Consider the following 15,938-nt stretch of genomic DNA (forward strand, 5'->3'; position numbering starts at 1 on the left):
CAGCAAAATCAAGACTGGGAGCTGACTGTGGCCTAGTTCATGAACTCCTTATTGCCAAATTCAGACTTAAATTGAAGAAAGTAGGGAAAACCACTAGACAATTCAGGTATGACCTAAATCAAATCCCTTATGATTATACAGTGGAAGTGAGAAATAGATTTAAGGGACTAGATCTGATAGAGTGCCTGATGAACTATGGACGGAGGTTCGTGACATTGTACAGGAGACAGGAATCAAGACCATCTCCAAAAAAAAGAAATGCAAAAAAGCAAAATGGCTGTCTGAGGAGACCTTAGAAATAACTGTGAAAAGAAGAGAAGTGAAAAGCAAAGGAGAAAAGGAAAGATACAAGCATCTGAATGCAGAGTTCCAAAGAATAGCAAGGAGAGATAAGAAAGCCTTCCTCAGCGATCAATGCAAAGAAATAGAGGAAAACAACAGAATGGGAAAGACTAGAGATCTCTTCAAGAAAATTAGAGATACCAAGGGAACATTTCATGCAAAGATGGGCTCGATAAAGGACAGAAATGGTATGGACCTAACAGAAGCAGAAGATATTAAGAAGAGCTGGCAAGAATACACAGAAGAATTATACAAAAAAGATCTTCATGACCCAGATAATCACGATGGTGTGATCACTGACCTAGAGCCAGACATCCTGGAATGTGAAGTCAAGTGGGCCTTAGGAAGTATCACTAAGAACAAAGCTAGTGGAGGTGATGGAATTCTAATTGAGCTATTTAAAATCCTAAAAGATGATGCTGTGAAAGTGCTGCACTCAATATGTCAGCAAATTTGGAAAACTCAGCAGTGGCCATAGGACTGGAAAAGGTCAGTTTTCATTCCAATCCCTAAGAAAGGCAATGTCAAAGAATGCTCAAACTACTGCCCAATTGCACTCATCTCACACGCTAGTAAAGTAATGCTCAAAATTCTCCAAGCCAGGCTTCAGCAATACGTGAACTGTAAACTTCTAGATGTTCAAGCTGGTTTTAGAAAAGGCAGAGGAACCAGAGATCAAATTGCCAACATCTGCTGGATCATGGAAAATGCAAGAGAGTTCCAGAAAAACATCTATTTCTGCTTTATTGACTATGCCAAAGCCTTTGACTGTGTGGATCACAATAAATTGTGGAAAATTCTTCAAAAGATGGGAATACCAGACCACCTGACCTGCCTCTTGAGAAAGCTGTATGCAGGTCAGGAAGCAACAGTTGGAACTGGACATGGAACAACAGACTGGTTCCAAAAAGGAAAAGCAGTACATCATGGCTATATATTGTCACCCTGCTTATTTAACTTATATGCAGAGTACATCATGAGAAACGCTAGGCTGGATGAAACACAAACTGGAATTAGGATTGCCGGGAGAAATATCAATAACCTCAGATATGCAGATGACACCACCCTTATGGAAAGTGAAGAAGAACTAAAGAGCCTCTTGATGAAAGTGAAAGAAGAGAGTGAAAAAGTTGGCTTAAAATTCAGCATTCAGAAAACTAAGATCATGGTATCCAGTCCCATCACTTCATGGCAAATAGATAGGGAAACAGTGGCTGACTTTATTTTTGGGGGCTCCAAAATCACTGCAGATGGTGATTGCAACCATGAAATTAAAGACACTTACTCCTTGGAAGGAAAGTTATGACCAACCTAGATAGTATATTAAAAAGCAGAGACATTACTTGTCAACAAAGGTCCATCTAGTCAAGGCTATGGTTTTTCCAGTAGTCATGTATGGATGTGAGAGTTGGACTGTAAAGAAAGCTAAGTGCCAAAGAACTAATGCTTTTAAACTGTGGTGTTGGAGAAGACTGTTGAGAGTCAGTTGGACTGCAAGGAGATCCAACCAGTCCATCCCAAAGGAAATCAATCCTGAATATTCATTGGAAGCACTGATGCTGAAGCTGAAACTCTAATACTTTGGCCACCTGATGCAAAAAACTGACTCATTGGAAAAGACCCTGACGCTAGGAAAGATTGAAGGCAAGATAGAAGGGGACAACAGTGGATGAGATGGTTGGATGGCATCACCAGCTCAGTGGAGATGAGTTTGAGTAAACTCTGGGAGTTGGTGATGGACAGGGAAACCTGGCGTGCTGCAGTCATGGGGTCGCAAAGAGTCGGACACAACTGAGCAACTGAACTGAACTAAGTTATAGTGTTATATCAGTATCAATTTCTTGGCTTTGACAATGCACTAAGATTATGCAAGCAGTTGTCATTAGGGAAGGCTGACTCAGTTCTTGGGAGTGAAATAGTTTCAAAATAAAATAGTTAAAATTTTATTTAAAAATTCCTTTAGTATTTGCTCATTGTATGAAGAATAAAATCCAAACTATTTTCCAAAGCCTACAATGCTTAGCATGATGTGGCCCCTACCTATCTTTTTTTTAACTTTTCCTGTATTAGTCTCTCTTTTACTTACTGTAATCTAGCCATTATCTTCCTTTTAATTCTTAAAATATAATAATTCCTCTTCTACTTCAGAGCCTTTGTAACTGTTGTTAATTCTGTCTTTAATGCTCCTTTCACAGTTGTGGGAAAGCTTTACTCTCCTCTGGGTGGTGAGACTATTTTCTCCTTTATTCAACAAATGTTTATAAATGCTGGTTTGGGAAGCAGAGCCTTGAGGCAGTAGTTCAGTTTTGGACATACTGATTTGAAGTGCTTGCACGTCAACTAAGAGAGAAACAAGCCCTCAAAAGGGCAGATTAGTTCAATGTTTCAAATGCTGCTGAGAAACCAAGTAAGAAAAAAAAGATATTTATTAAATTTAGCTATATGTATAACCATTAGAGTGCTGTGACATGCCTGCTGCTCAGTCGTGTCTGACTCTTTGCGACCCCATGGACTGTAGTCTGCCAGGCTCCTCTGTTCACGGAACTTTACAGCCAAGAATACTGGAGAAGGTTGCTATTTCCTACTCCATCAGACCATATACTGATGTTATAAAGAAGAATACTTTTTTAAAAAGGAAAAGTTTTACAGTAGATAGTGAAATTTGCTAGTTAAAATAAATAGTAATAAAATAAATTAGCATAGTCCTTTGAGAAATAATTTTGTTCTAATTATATCAAGAATTTTTAAAGTGTTCATAATTTTTGATCCAGTAATCACATTTTCAAGAATCTAATAAAAAGAAATAGTTATAAAGTAAAAAAAAACTATATCTAATAATGTCCATGGCTTTAATATTTACAAAAGTGAAAAAAATAAAGCTACATAAATGTTTGATAGGGGAATGTTAAGTAAGTAATGATAATTCACTAAACGGAATATTATACTACAATTTGAAATGATGTTTATATTACAAATAGTTGAGAAAAGGAGAGAAGCGGAAGGCAAAGGAGAAAAATATTTACCCAGCTGAATGCAGAGTTCTAGAGAACAGCATAGAGAGATAACAAAGCCTTCTTAAGTGAACAATGCAGAGACAGAGGAAAACAACAGAATGGGAAAGACTAGAGATCATTTCAAGAAAATTGGAGATACCAAGGGAACATTTCATGCAAGATAGGCACAATAAAGGACAGAAACAGCAAGGCCCTAACAGAAGCAGAAGATATAAGAAGAGGTGGCAAGAATATACAGAAGAACTGTACAAAATAGGTCTTAATGACTCCGACAACCATGATAGTGTGGTCAGTCGTCTAGAACCAGACATTCTGGAGTGTGAAGTCAAATGGGCCTTAAGAAGCACTACTGCTAACAAAGCTAGTGGAGATGATGGAATTCCCATTGAACTATTTCAAATCCTAAAAGATGATGCTGTTCAAGTGCTGCACTCAATATGCCAGCAAATCTGGAAAACTGAGCAGTAGCCACAGGACTGGAAAAGGTCAGTTTTCATTCCAATCCCAAAGAAGGGCAATGCCAAAGAATTTTCAAATTATCATATAGTTGCACTGATTTCACATTAGGAAGATTATGCTCAAAATCCTTCAAGCTAGGCTTCAACAGTATGTGAACTGAGAACTTACAGATGTACAGGCTGGATTTAGAAAAGACAGAGGAACCAGAGGCCAAATTGTCAACATCTACTGGATCATAGAAAAAGTAAGAGAATTCCAAAAAAGCATCTATTTCTGCTTCATTGACTACACTAAAGCCTTTGACTGTGTGGATCATAACAAACTGTGGAAAATTCTTAGAGATAGAAATACCAGACCACCTTACCTGTCTTCTGAGAAACTTGTGTGCAGGATAAGAAGCAACAGTTAGAACCTGACATGGAACAATGAACTGGTTCAAAACTGGGAAAGCAGTATATCAAGGCTGTATACTGTCAATCTGCTTATTTAACTTATATGCAGAGTACATCGTGCAAAATGCTGGGCTGGATGGCTTACAAGCTAGAATCAAGATTGCCAGGAGAAATAGCAATAACCTCAGATATGCAGATGACACCACCCTTATGGCAGAAAGCAAAGAACTAAAGAGACTCTTGATGAAAGTGAAAGAGGAGAGTGAAAAGTTGGCTTAAAGCTCAACATTCAGAAAACTAAGATAATGGCATCTGGCCCCATCACTTCATGGCAAATAGATGGGGAAACAGTGTCAGATTTTATTTTACTGGGCTCCAAAATCACTGCAAATGGTGACTGCAGCCATAAAAGACACTTGCTCCTTGGAAGGAAAGCTATATCAAACCTAGACAGAGAATTAAAAAGCAGAGACATCACTGTGACAACAAAGGTCCTTATAGTCAAAGCTATGGTTTTTCCAGTAGGCATGTATGGATGTGAGAGTTGAACCATAAAGAAGGCTGAGTACTGAAGAATTGATGCTTTCGAACTGTGGTGCTGGAGAAGACTCTTAAGAGTCCCTTGGACAGCAAGGAGATCAAACCAATCAATCCTAAAAGAAATCAACCCTTAATATCCATTGGAAGGACTGATGCTGAAGTTGAAGCTCTAATACTTTGGCCAACCTATGTGAAGAACCGACTCATTGGAAAAGACCCTAATGCTAGGAAAGATTGAGAGCAGAAGAAGAGGGTGACAGAGAATGAGATGGTTGGATGGCATCACTGACTCAATGGACATGCGTTTGACCAAACTCTGGGAGATAATGAAGGACAGGAAAGCCTGGCATGCTGCATTTCATGGGGTCACAAAGAGTCGGACATGACTTAGGGACTGACTAAACAACAACAATGGACTTTAGATTATATAGCGTGAATACATAGTAGTAACCCACACTTGGTAAACCTTAAGAAAATATCCTAAATGTAGAAAAAAAGAAAATATCCTAAATGTGTTTTTTATACTTTTGATGATTCCTTTGTGGTAATGTTTTTCTATACTTATAAAATTATCTTTGATGACCATGAATTATCCTCTTAATGGAGAAACATACGTTCTTAAGCTTGTTTACATAGTTGTCTTAACTTTCTCTCAGTCTGTCCTTTTTTCTGTCATCTTGTTGTATAGGTTGTTTGTTGTATTTTATTTCCATCTTATTCTATGCCACATTAAGAATGCTCATTTTACTCTTTTATTTTGCAGTTATAGGAAAGATAGTTGTATTTAAAATTCTGAATAGTGAATAAGACTTTTAGAAACAAAATAAAAAGATCTATTATTTATCAATTTTTTTACCAGACAAATCTGTTTTTCTCCATCAAAATCTCTAAATGTGTATTCTTCAGGGAAGCTTTCCTGAAGACCACCATTCCTACTCTTAAACATGGGTTAAATTCTCCTGTTAGACAATCCCATAGTCCTAATGATTATATCCTTAGTGATACTCATACAGCAATCTCAAGTTTCTTTGTGGGTGGTTGACTTATTTCCAGGAAATTAAACAGGAGCGAAGGAAATGGCAACCCACTCCAGTGTTCTTGCCTGGTGGGCTGCCGTCTATGGGGTCGCACAGAGTCGGACACGACTGAAGCAACTTAGCAGCAGCAGCAGCAGCAGACTAGCCCTATCTGAATTTGCATTCTACAGATTCCCTATAATGTAACTGTTGCCTCTATTCTTAAAAAACTTTATTAGAGATAATTCCAGTAAATTCAACAGCTCCTTAAATCTCATCAGAAAAAGAGGGGGCATGTCAGATCTGTCTTTATACTAATAGAATTTTTCTTAGAGCTTCCAGATATATTTGAAATATACTTTCTAAAGGATATGTTGCTTTGAAGTCAGGCTTATATAGAAATAATTCTAAAGATTAGTTTTAGAAACTCCATTACATAGTTCATTGATATTAAAACTAAGAGTATTTATTTAAGAGCCTCCATAATCTCAGTTTATTCAGGACTCTGTACATAGTATTTTCAACATGTTGTAAATTATATTATGATATTTATAATTCATAAAGTTCTACTGGGGAGGAGACCATATAGTAGGGAAAAAATAAAACTTAATCTTGAGAATGTGGTAAATTTATAAATGTAAGCAATGTCTTAACTAAAATAATAAATTTAATGCATCATGGTGTAATTTCAGGGTAACTTTGGCTATGAAAAGAGTAAAGAGAGGAATCTTTTTTTTTTTTTACAGAATTCCATAATACTTAGCAAGCAGTTGGCAGCTTTGGGACAGATGCCTTTCATATATACAATTCTGAAGAGAAAAGTTTATTTTCCACGAGAAAGAATAAAGGATGGGTATTTAATTTTTAAATTTAACATGTGAAATATATCTTTAAAATTAAGTAAAATTATTATCAGAAACTTCAAGATATTTAAAAACCCCAGTGGAATTTCATGGAGTATCTTCTATGTAATTTCTAAGGAGCTTCTTTTAACACATAAAAATTGCGATAATCAGAACTGGTTACCAACTCAGAAAATACCAGTCACAGTCCTGGAGTAGGTTCACAATTTGTTTAAATAGCTAAAGGTCAATGAAAGAGTCTCATTCAGGATAGTAGCAGATCTCGACAATACTGCAAAATGTTTTCTGCTGGTTCTTTAAAATGAGCCACAGTGGTATGACTGATAGCACAGTTATTGCCATTATTTCAGTACAGGGGCATACACACAAACACACATCTGAAAAGTAAAATTGGTTATTGTTAAAGTTAGTAGGTGATCATGGGGTTTAAACAAACTTTTTGAAATTTTATTTTATTGAAGTATAGTTGGTTTACAATGTTGTGTTGATTTCTACTGTATAGCAAAGTGATTCAGTTATATATATACACACACACACACACATTCTTTTCATGTTCTTTTCCATTATGGTTTGTCAAAAGATACTAAATATAATTCCCTGTGCTACGCAATAGGACCTTGTTGTTTATCCATCCTATATATACTAGTTTGCATCTGTTAATCTCAATCTCCCAATCTATCCCTCCTCATTCCTCCCTTCCTTGGCAACTACAAGTCTGTTCTCTATGTCTGTAAGTCTGCTTCTATTTTGTAGATAAGCTCATTTGTGTCGTATTTTAGATTGCACATATAAGTCCCATTTCTTTATTTTTGCTTTTATTTCGACTGCCTTGGAAGACTGACCTAAGATAACACTGGTATAGTTTATGTCAGGGAATGTTTTGCCTATGTTCTCATATAAGAGTTTTATGGTGTCATGTTTTAAAGTCTTTAAGCCACTTTGAGTTTATTTTTGTATATGTTGTGAGGATTTGTTCTAACTTCATTGATTTATATGCAGATAGGCAGCCTTCTGTAATCAATCAAGCACCTAGGCTTGATTGATAATCCAAGGCTGTATATTTTCACCCTGCTTATTTAACTCATATGCAGAGTACATCATGAGAAATGCTGGTCTGGATGAAGCACAAGCTGGAATCAAGATTGCCAGGAGAAATAGCAATAACCTCAGATATGCAGATGACACCACCCTTATGGCAGAAAGTGAAGAAGAACTAAAGAGCCTCTTCATGAAAGTGAAAGAGGAGAGTGAAAAAGTTGGCTTAAAACTCAACATTTAGAAAACTAAGATCATGGCATCTGGTCCCATCACTTCATGGCAAATAGATGGGGAAACAATGGAAACACTGACAAACTTTATTTTGGGGGGCTCCAAAATCACTGCAGATGGTGACTGCACCCATGAAATTAAAAGACGATTTCTCCTTGGAAGAAAAGCTATGACCAACCTAGATGGCATATTAAAAAGCAGAGACATTACTTTACCTACAAAGGTCCATCTAGTCAAGGCTATGGTTTTTCCAGCAGTCATGTATGGATGTGAGAGTTGGACTATAAAGAAAGGTGAGTGCCGAAGAATTGATGCTTTTGAACTGTGGTGTTGGAGAAGACTCTTGAGAGTCCCTTGCACTGCAAAGAGATCCAACCAGTCCATCCTAAATGAAATCAGTCCTGAATATTCATTGGAAGGACTGATGCTGAAGCTGAAACTCCAATACTTTGGCCACCTGATGCGAAGAACTGACTCATTGGAAAAGACCCTGATGCTGGGAAAGATTGAAGGCAGGAGGAGAAGGGGACGACAGAGGATGAGATGGTTGGAACGCATCACTGACTCAAAGGACATGAGTTTGAGCAAGCTCCAGGAGTTGGTGATAGACAGGGAAGCCTGGTGTGCTGCGTCCATGGGGTCATAAAGAGTCAGACACGACTGAGTGACTGAACTGAATTGAACTGAGGCAAAGGGCAAGGTGCTTATAACTAAAAGATGTAGTACTTCTAAACAACAGAAGTACTTCTAGTTTAGTGGGGAAGACAAGTAAACAAATAGACTCTGTGACAGAAGTGAACCCAAGGTGAAGTGGAATGTATAGAAGGTACACCAACTAAGGCTTGGAAGGTGCACTGAGGCTCAGAGAGGACTTTCCTAAAGAGGTGACATCTGCATTATTGAAAGAAAATAAAAGTCAGCCAATTGAAGGAGCCTTTCAAACAGTGGGACAACATATAGGAGGGCCTTCAAACAGAGACCTAAGAGAGCAGATTCATTCTAGGAGATCAAAGTTCAATTCATGGTTAAAGTAAAGAGTGATTTTAGAACATGCTCAAACAATTTAGAACATGCATCAACTTAAAATAGACTGCTCTACAACTAGATTGTTATATAAGAACCTCATGGTAACCACAAACCAAAAACCAATAGAGTCACCAAAAATAAAGGGAAAGGAATGCAGGTATTGCACTAAAGTCATCAAAATACAAGGAGAGATAGTAAGAGAAGAAGAAAGTAACAGAGAACAACAACAAAAGTAACCAGAAGACAATTAACAAAATGGCATATATATCAATGCCATTTTGTTTGTTTGTAAGTACATATATATCAATAATTACTTCAAATGTAAATGCACTAAATGCTCCCATCAAAAGATATAGGGTGATTGAATGGATTGAAAAATAAGACCCATATACATGCTGCCTATAACAGACTCACTTCAGATCCAAAGACATACACACAGACTGCAGGTGAAAGGGTGGAAAAAGATACAGGCATACCTTATTTTATTGTGCTTTACTTTATAATTGAAGGCTTTTGGCAACCGCATCTGTCAATACTATCAGTACAATTTTTTATAACAGTATTTGTTCATTTTGTGTCTCTGTGCCACATTTTGTAACTCTTGCAATATTTCAAACTTTTTGTTATTGTTTATATTATTATGTTATATTTTATGTAATAATAATATTAATGACTACAGCCATGAAATTAGAAGATGCTTGCTTCTTGAAAGGAAAGCTATGACAAGCCTAGACAGCAGACAGAATATTAAAAAGCAGAGATATCACTTTGCTGACAAAGGTCCATATAGTCAAAGCTATGGTCTTTCCAGTAGTCATGTACAGATGTGAGAGTTGGACCATAAGGAAGACAGAGTGCCGAAGAATTGATGCTTTTGAACTGTTGTGCTGGAGAAGACTCTTGGAAGTCCTTTGGACATTGAGGAGATCAAACCAATAAGTCCTGAAGGAAATCAACCCTGAATATTCATTGGAAGGACTGATGCTGAAGCTGAAGCTCCAATACTTAGGGCACCTGATGCAAGGTGCCTGATGCTGAGAAAGATTGAGGGCAAGAGGAGAAGGGAGCAACAGAAGATGACATGGTTGGATGGCATCAGAAACCCAATGGGCATGCGTTTGAGCAAACTCTAGGAGATGGGGAGAGGGAAGCCTGGTATGCTGCAGTTCATGGGGTCACAAAGAGTCAGACATGACTTTGTGACTGAAGAACAACAAATATTAATGGTGGTCGTGATCAGTGATCTTTGATACTACTATTGCAAAATGATCACAATTAGCTGAAGACTCAAATTTTGGTTAGTGTTTTTTACCAATAAAGTCTTTTTGATAAAGGTTTTTCTTTTAGACAATGCAATTGGACACTCAATAGACTATAGCATGTACACATAAGATTTCTATGCATTGGGAAACAAAAACAATCATGTGACTTGCTTTACTGCAATATGTGCTTTATGCAATGGTCTGGAACTGAGCCCATAATATCACCAAATAATGCCTGTACTCTATGAAAATGAAAGCAAAAATATAGCTGGGGTAGCAATATTTATATTGGACAAAATAGACTTCAACATGAATTGTAACGAAAGACAAATTGGAACATAAATAATTATAAAGAGATCAATCCAAGAAGAATATATAACACTTGTAAATATATAAGCACCCAACGTAGGAATACCTAAATACATAAAGGAAATATTAACAGACATAACAGGAGAAGTTGACAGTAATACAATAACAACAGGGTCCTTTAAACCCCACTTATATTAATGGACAGATTATCTATACAGAAAACCAATAAGGAAACACTGGCATTAAAGGACACAGTAGAACAGATGACCTTACGAGATGCACACAGAACATTTCACCCCAAAACATCAGAATACACATTCTTTTAGGTACACATGGAATATTCTCCAGGATAGGTTACATGTAAGAACACAAAATGAGCCTCAATAAATTTAAAAAGATTGAAATAATTTTTTCCAATCATAATGGTATGAGACTAGAAATCAGCTACAAGAAGAAACTAGATCAAAGCACAAGCAGATGGAGTCTTGACAACCATTGGTGGTCACTGTGAATATCAAAGAGAAAATAAACTAACACCTTGAGACAAATGGAAGTGGAAATATAACATCCTAAAGTCTATGGGCTGCAACAAAGGCAATTCTAAGAGAGAAGCTTATAGCAATACAGATTACATCAGGAAAGAAGAAAATTACAAATAATCTAAACTTATACCTAAAGGAACTAGAAAAATAAGAATAAACAAAATCCAAAGCTAGTAGAAGGAAAGAAATCATGAAATCAGAATGGAAACAAATAAAACAAAGAGGGAAGGAAGGGTGAATGAAGAGTTTGTTCTTTGAAAAGATAAACAAAGTTGATAAAACATTAGCCAGACACATCAAGAAAAAAGAGATTTGGCCCAGATAAATAAACTCAGAAGTGAAATAGAAGTTACAATGGACACCATAGAAATACAAAATATAAGAAATTACTTATGAAAAATTATACACCAACAAATAGAACAAACCAGAGAAATGGAAGGATTCCTAGAAACATACAGTCTTTTAAGACTGAATCTGGAAGAAATAGAAAATCTGCACAGACCAATTATTAGTAATTAAATTGAATCAGTAATCAAAAAATTCTAACCAACCAAAGTCCAGGACTAGATGCCTTTACAGGTGAATTCTACTGAACATTTAATGAAGACTTAATAACTATTCTTCTTAAACTATCCCCCAAAAAACTGAACAGGAACTCATTCTATGAGGCTGGCATCACCTTGGTACTAAAACCAGATATAGACACTACAAAGAAGAAAATTACAAGCCAATATCACTAATGAACACAGATGCAAAATTACTCAACAAAATATTAACAAACCAAATTCAACAATTCATTAAAAAAAATCATATACCATGATCAAGTGAGATTTATCCCAGGGAAAGAAGGGTGAATCAACATCCACAAATCAATCACTGTGATACACCCCATTAACTAAATAAAAGATAAAAATCATGTGATCATCTCAATAGATGCACAAAAAAACTTTTCACAGATTCAACATCCATTTATGATAAAGGCTCTCAACAAAGTGCATGCAAAGGAAATGTGTGTGTGCTCAGTCTTAGTTGTGTCCAACTCTTTAAGACCCTGTGGACTGTAGCCTGCCAAGCTCCTCTGTCCATGGGATTCTCCAGGCAAGAATACTGGAGTGGGTTGCCATTTCCTCCTCCAGGGGATATTCTAACCAAGGATCAAACCTATGTCTCCTGCATTGGCAGGCAGATTCTTTACCACTGAGCCACCTAGGAAGCCCAAATGAACATATCTGAACATAAAAAAGGGCACATATGACAAACCCACAGCTAATATTATACTCAATGGTGAAAGGCTGAAAGCATTTCTCTATGATCAGAAACAAGACAAGGATGTCCACTGTCTCCACTTTCATCAACATAGTATAAAAATTTTCATCCACAGCAATCAGACAGTAAAAAATAAATAAAATGAATCCATATTGGAAAGGAAAAAGTAAAACTGTTTGCAGATGACATGGTATTATATATTAAAAATACTATCGATCCTACCAAAATACTATGAGAACTAAAAAAAAAAAAAAGCAAAGTTGCAGAAAATAAAATTAGCATATAGAAATCTGTTGCATTTCTATATGCTAGTAACAAAACTATGACAGAGAGAAATTAAGAAAACAATCCCACTTACAATTGCATCAAAAAGAATAAAATACATAGGAATAAATTTAACCAAGAAGGTTAAAAACCTGTATTGTGAAAAGTATAAGACACTGATAAAGGAAACTGAAGAAGACACAAATAAATGGAAGCATATTACTTGCTCATGAACTGGAAAAACTAGTATTTTTATATGCCCATACTACCCAAATCACTCTACAGATTCAGTGCAATTCCTATCAAAATACCAATGGCATTTTTTACAAAACTAAAATAATCCTAAAACATGTATGAAAATACAAAGGATCCTGAATACCCAAGCAACCTTGAGAAATAAGAACATAGCTGGAGGAATCACAATCTAATTGAAACTATACAACAGCATTATAGTAACAGTAATTTCATAGTTATAGTCATTTAAAGTATGATACTGGTGCAAAAATAGACACTTAGGTCAATGGAACAGAATAGAGAACACAGGAATATACCCACACTTATATGGTCAATTAATCTACAGTGAAGGAGACAAGAATATACAACGGAGAAAAGACTAAAACTGGGCCAATTTCTTACACCATATATAAAAATAAACTCAAAATGGATTAAAGACTAAAGTATAACCTCTGGAGTGATGAAACTCCTAGAAGAAAACATAAGCACTGTGCTCTTTGATGTTGGTATTGGTAGTGTTTTTCTGGTTTGGTCTCAGGCAAGGACAACAAAAGCAAATATAAACAAATGGACTGCATCAAAGCTTTTTTTTTTTTTTTTTTTTTGGCCAGGGAGGGAAGAGGCATGCCATCCAATTTATAGGACCTTAGTTTCCCCAACCAGGGATTGAATCTGGGCCTATAGCAGTGAAAGCACCGAGTCCTAACCACTTAACCACTTGACCACTAGGTAATTCCCAAACTAAAACACTTTCGCACAGAGAAGGACACCATCAGTAAAATGGAAAGGCAAACTCCTGATTGGAGAAGATATTAGCAAATGTTATACCTAATAAGCTAATATCTAGATGGTATAACCCTTTGCACAGAAAAGGAAATAATCAATAATATCTAGATTGTATAAAGAAGTCATACAAATCAATATCAAGTAAAATCCAATTTAAAGATGGGACGATGATGTGAAAAGACATTTCTCCAAAGAATGCATAAAAATGACCAATAGACACATGAAAAGATGCTCAATATGACTAATACTCAGGGAAATACAAATCAAAACCACAGTGAGATACCATCTTCTTGATGATCAAAAAGATAACAAAATAACAAATGTTGGCAAGGATATGGAGAAAAGGGAACCCTGACGCACTCCATATAATAAATATATGTAGTACACTCCATGTAGTACATGACCCCAGTAGTAATTTATGGGTGTGAGAATTGAAGGTTGAGCGGAGAAGAATTGATGCTTTTGAACTGTGGTGCTGGAGAAGACACTTGAGACTCTTGAGAGTCCCTTGGACAGGAAGGAGATCAAACCAGTCAATTCTAAGGGAAATCAACACTGAATATTCATTGGAAGGACTGATGGTGAAGTTGAAGCTCCAATACTTTGGCCACTCGATGTGAAGAACTGACACTGGAAAAGACTGTGATGCTGGGAATGATAGAGGAGAGTGGGGTGACAGAGGATGAGATGGTTGGATGGCATCATGGACTTAATGGACATGAGTTTGAGCAAACTCCGGGAGAGAGTAAAAGACAGGGAAGCCTGGTGTGCTGCAGTCCATGGAGTCACAAAGAGTCGGATACTACTGAGCAACTGAACAACACGCACTGTTGGTGGGAATGTTAACTGGCATAGCCACTATGGAAGAACTTCCTCAAGAAATTAAAAATAGATCTACCATATGATCTAGCAATTCCACTTCTGAATATTTGCCCTAAGAAAATAAAAACACTAAATTGAAAAGACGGATGTGTTCACTGAAGCATTATTTACAATAGCCAAGATATGGAAGCAACCTAAATATCCATCAGTAGATGAACCAATAAAGGTGGGATACACACACAGACACAATGAACTCAGGCATAAAAAATAATGAAATCCTGCTATTTACAACATGGATGGACCTAGAGAGTATTATGGTAAATGAAGTAGGTCAGACAAAGAAAGAAAAATACTGTATGATCTCACTTGTATGTGAAATCTAAATGTCAAACAAAGTAAAATAGAAACAGACATGGTTACAGAGAACAAACTGGTGGCTGCCAGGGGGTGGGAGGTGCAGGGACTTTGATGAAATAAGCAAAGGGAATTAAGAGGTACAAACCTGTAATTACACAGGGATAATAATAATTCACAGGGATATAATATACAGTATAGGAATATAGCAATAATACTGTAATAATTTTGTGTGGTAACAGATGATTACTAAATTTATCATGGTGATCACTGTGTTATTACTTTGATTGTCAAATCACTATGTTGTACACCTGAAATGAACATAATGTTGCATGTCAACTGTACTTTAATAAAATAAAATAAGTTATATGGCAAGCTAATTAAACAAATAAATTCAACTTTATGGTAACTAATACAGAATAAGTATAGATTTAACTTAGTTTTTTGGCAACATGTGTATCAGTTGGTTTTCACAATTAATTCAGCAAATGTTTGTTGTACATCTACTAATCAAGCTACTATTAGAAACTAGGGCTACAGTCAAGGTCCCTACCTTCTATATTCAAATTTTAATTGGGAATTCAAGAATTCAAATTATTCTAACATGGGAAATGGATAATTAACAAGTAAATATGTAAATAAGATATTGTATCAAGAACTATGAAAAACTATACTAAATGATAATACAGAGAGAAATACATTTAGATACCATCTTAGAGGTGGCACTGAGTTGAGATAAAAGGGCTTATATGAACCAGAAATGTGAAAAAATGTGGAAAGACTAATCTACGTTCTCAAAAAGGAAAAAAAGATTAGCGATGGAACAGATACATAAACAATTATAGACCAATACATCTGAGAACTTAAAGAAAAAACATTCTAGAAAATAGTTTTTCAAACATGACTCAAAAGGAAATACAGGAGTTGAGCAATATTTTAACCATGAAGAAACTTAATCAGTATTCAGCAATCTTTAAGGAGGGCGAGAGAGCACTAGCACAGACAATTTCAATCCTAACTTGCAAAATGAAGTTACCAAGTTTGCATACGCAAATCCAGGCATGGTATATATGAGAAAGAAAACTTATATGCTGATGTCACTTATTAACCTAGATGCAAAATTCTGAATAAAATATTAGCAAATAAATCCAATAATATATGAAAAGAGAAATGACATA

At 36.0% G+C, this 15,938-nt stretch overlaps 1 protein-coding gene across 1 annotated transcript in view; it reads left to right on the plus strand.

The window, feature by feature from the left end:
* The window catches only part of CATSPERE (catsper channel auxiliary subunit epsilon), a 160,672-nt gene that overhangs the window by 62,737 nt on the left and 81,997 nt on the right, over nucleotides 1–15,938 (plus strand). Inside the window, exon 8 of the mRNA XM_025286013.3 lies at nucleotides 6,510–6,616. Within this exon, the coding sequence (XP_025141798.2) occupies nucleotides 6,510–6,616 (107 nt within the window). The remainder of the gene's footprint in view (nucleotides 1–6,509; nucleotides 6,617–15,938) is intronic.

Source organism: Bubalus bubalis, chromosome 5 (assembly GCF_019923935.1).
Source record: "Bubalus bubalis isolate 160015118507 breed Murrah chromosome 5, NDDB_SH_1, whole genome shotgun sequence".
In the NCBI taxonomy this organism is placed as follows: Eukaryota; Metazoa; Chordata; class Mammalia; order Artiodactyla; family Bovidae; genus Bubalus; species Bubalus bubalis.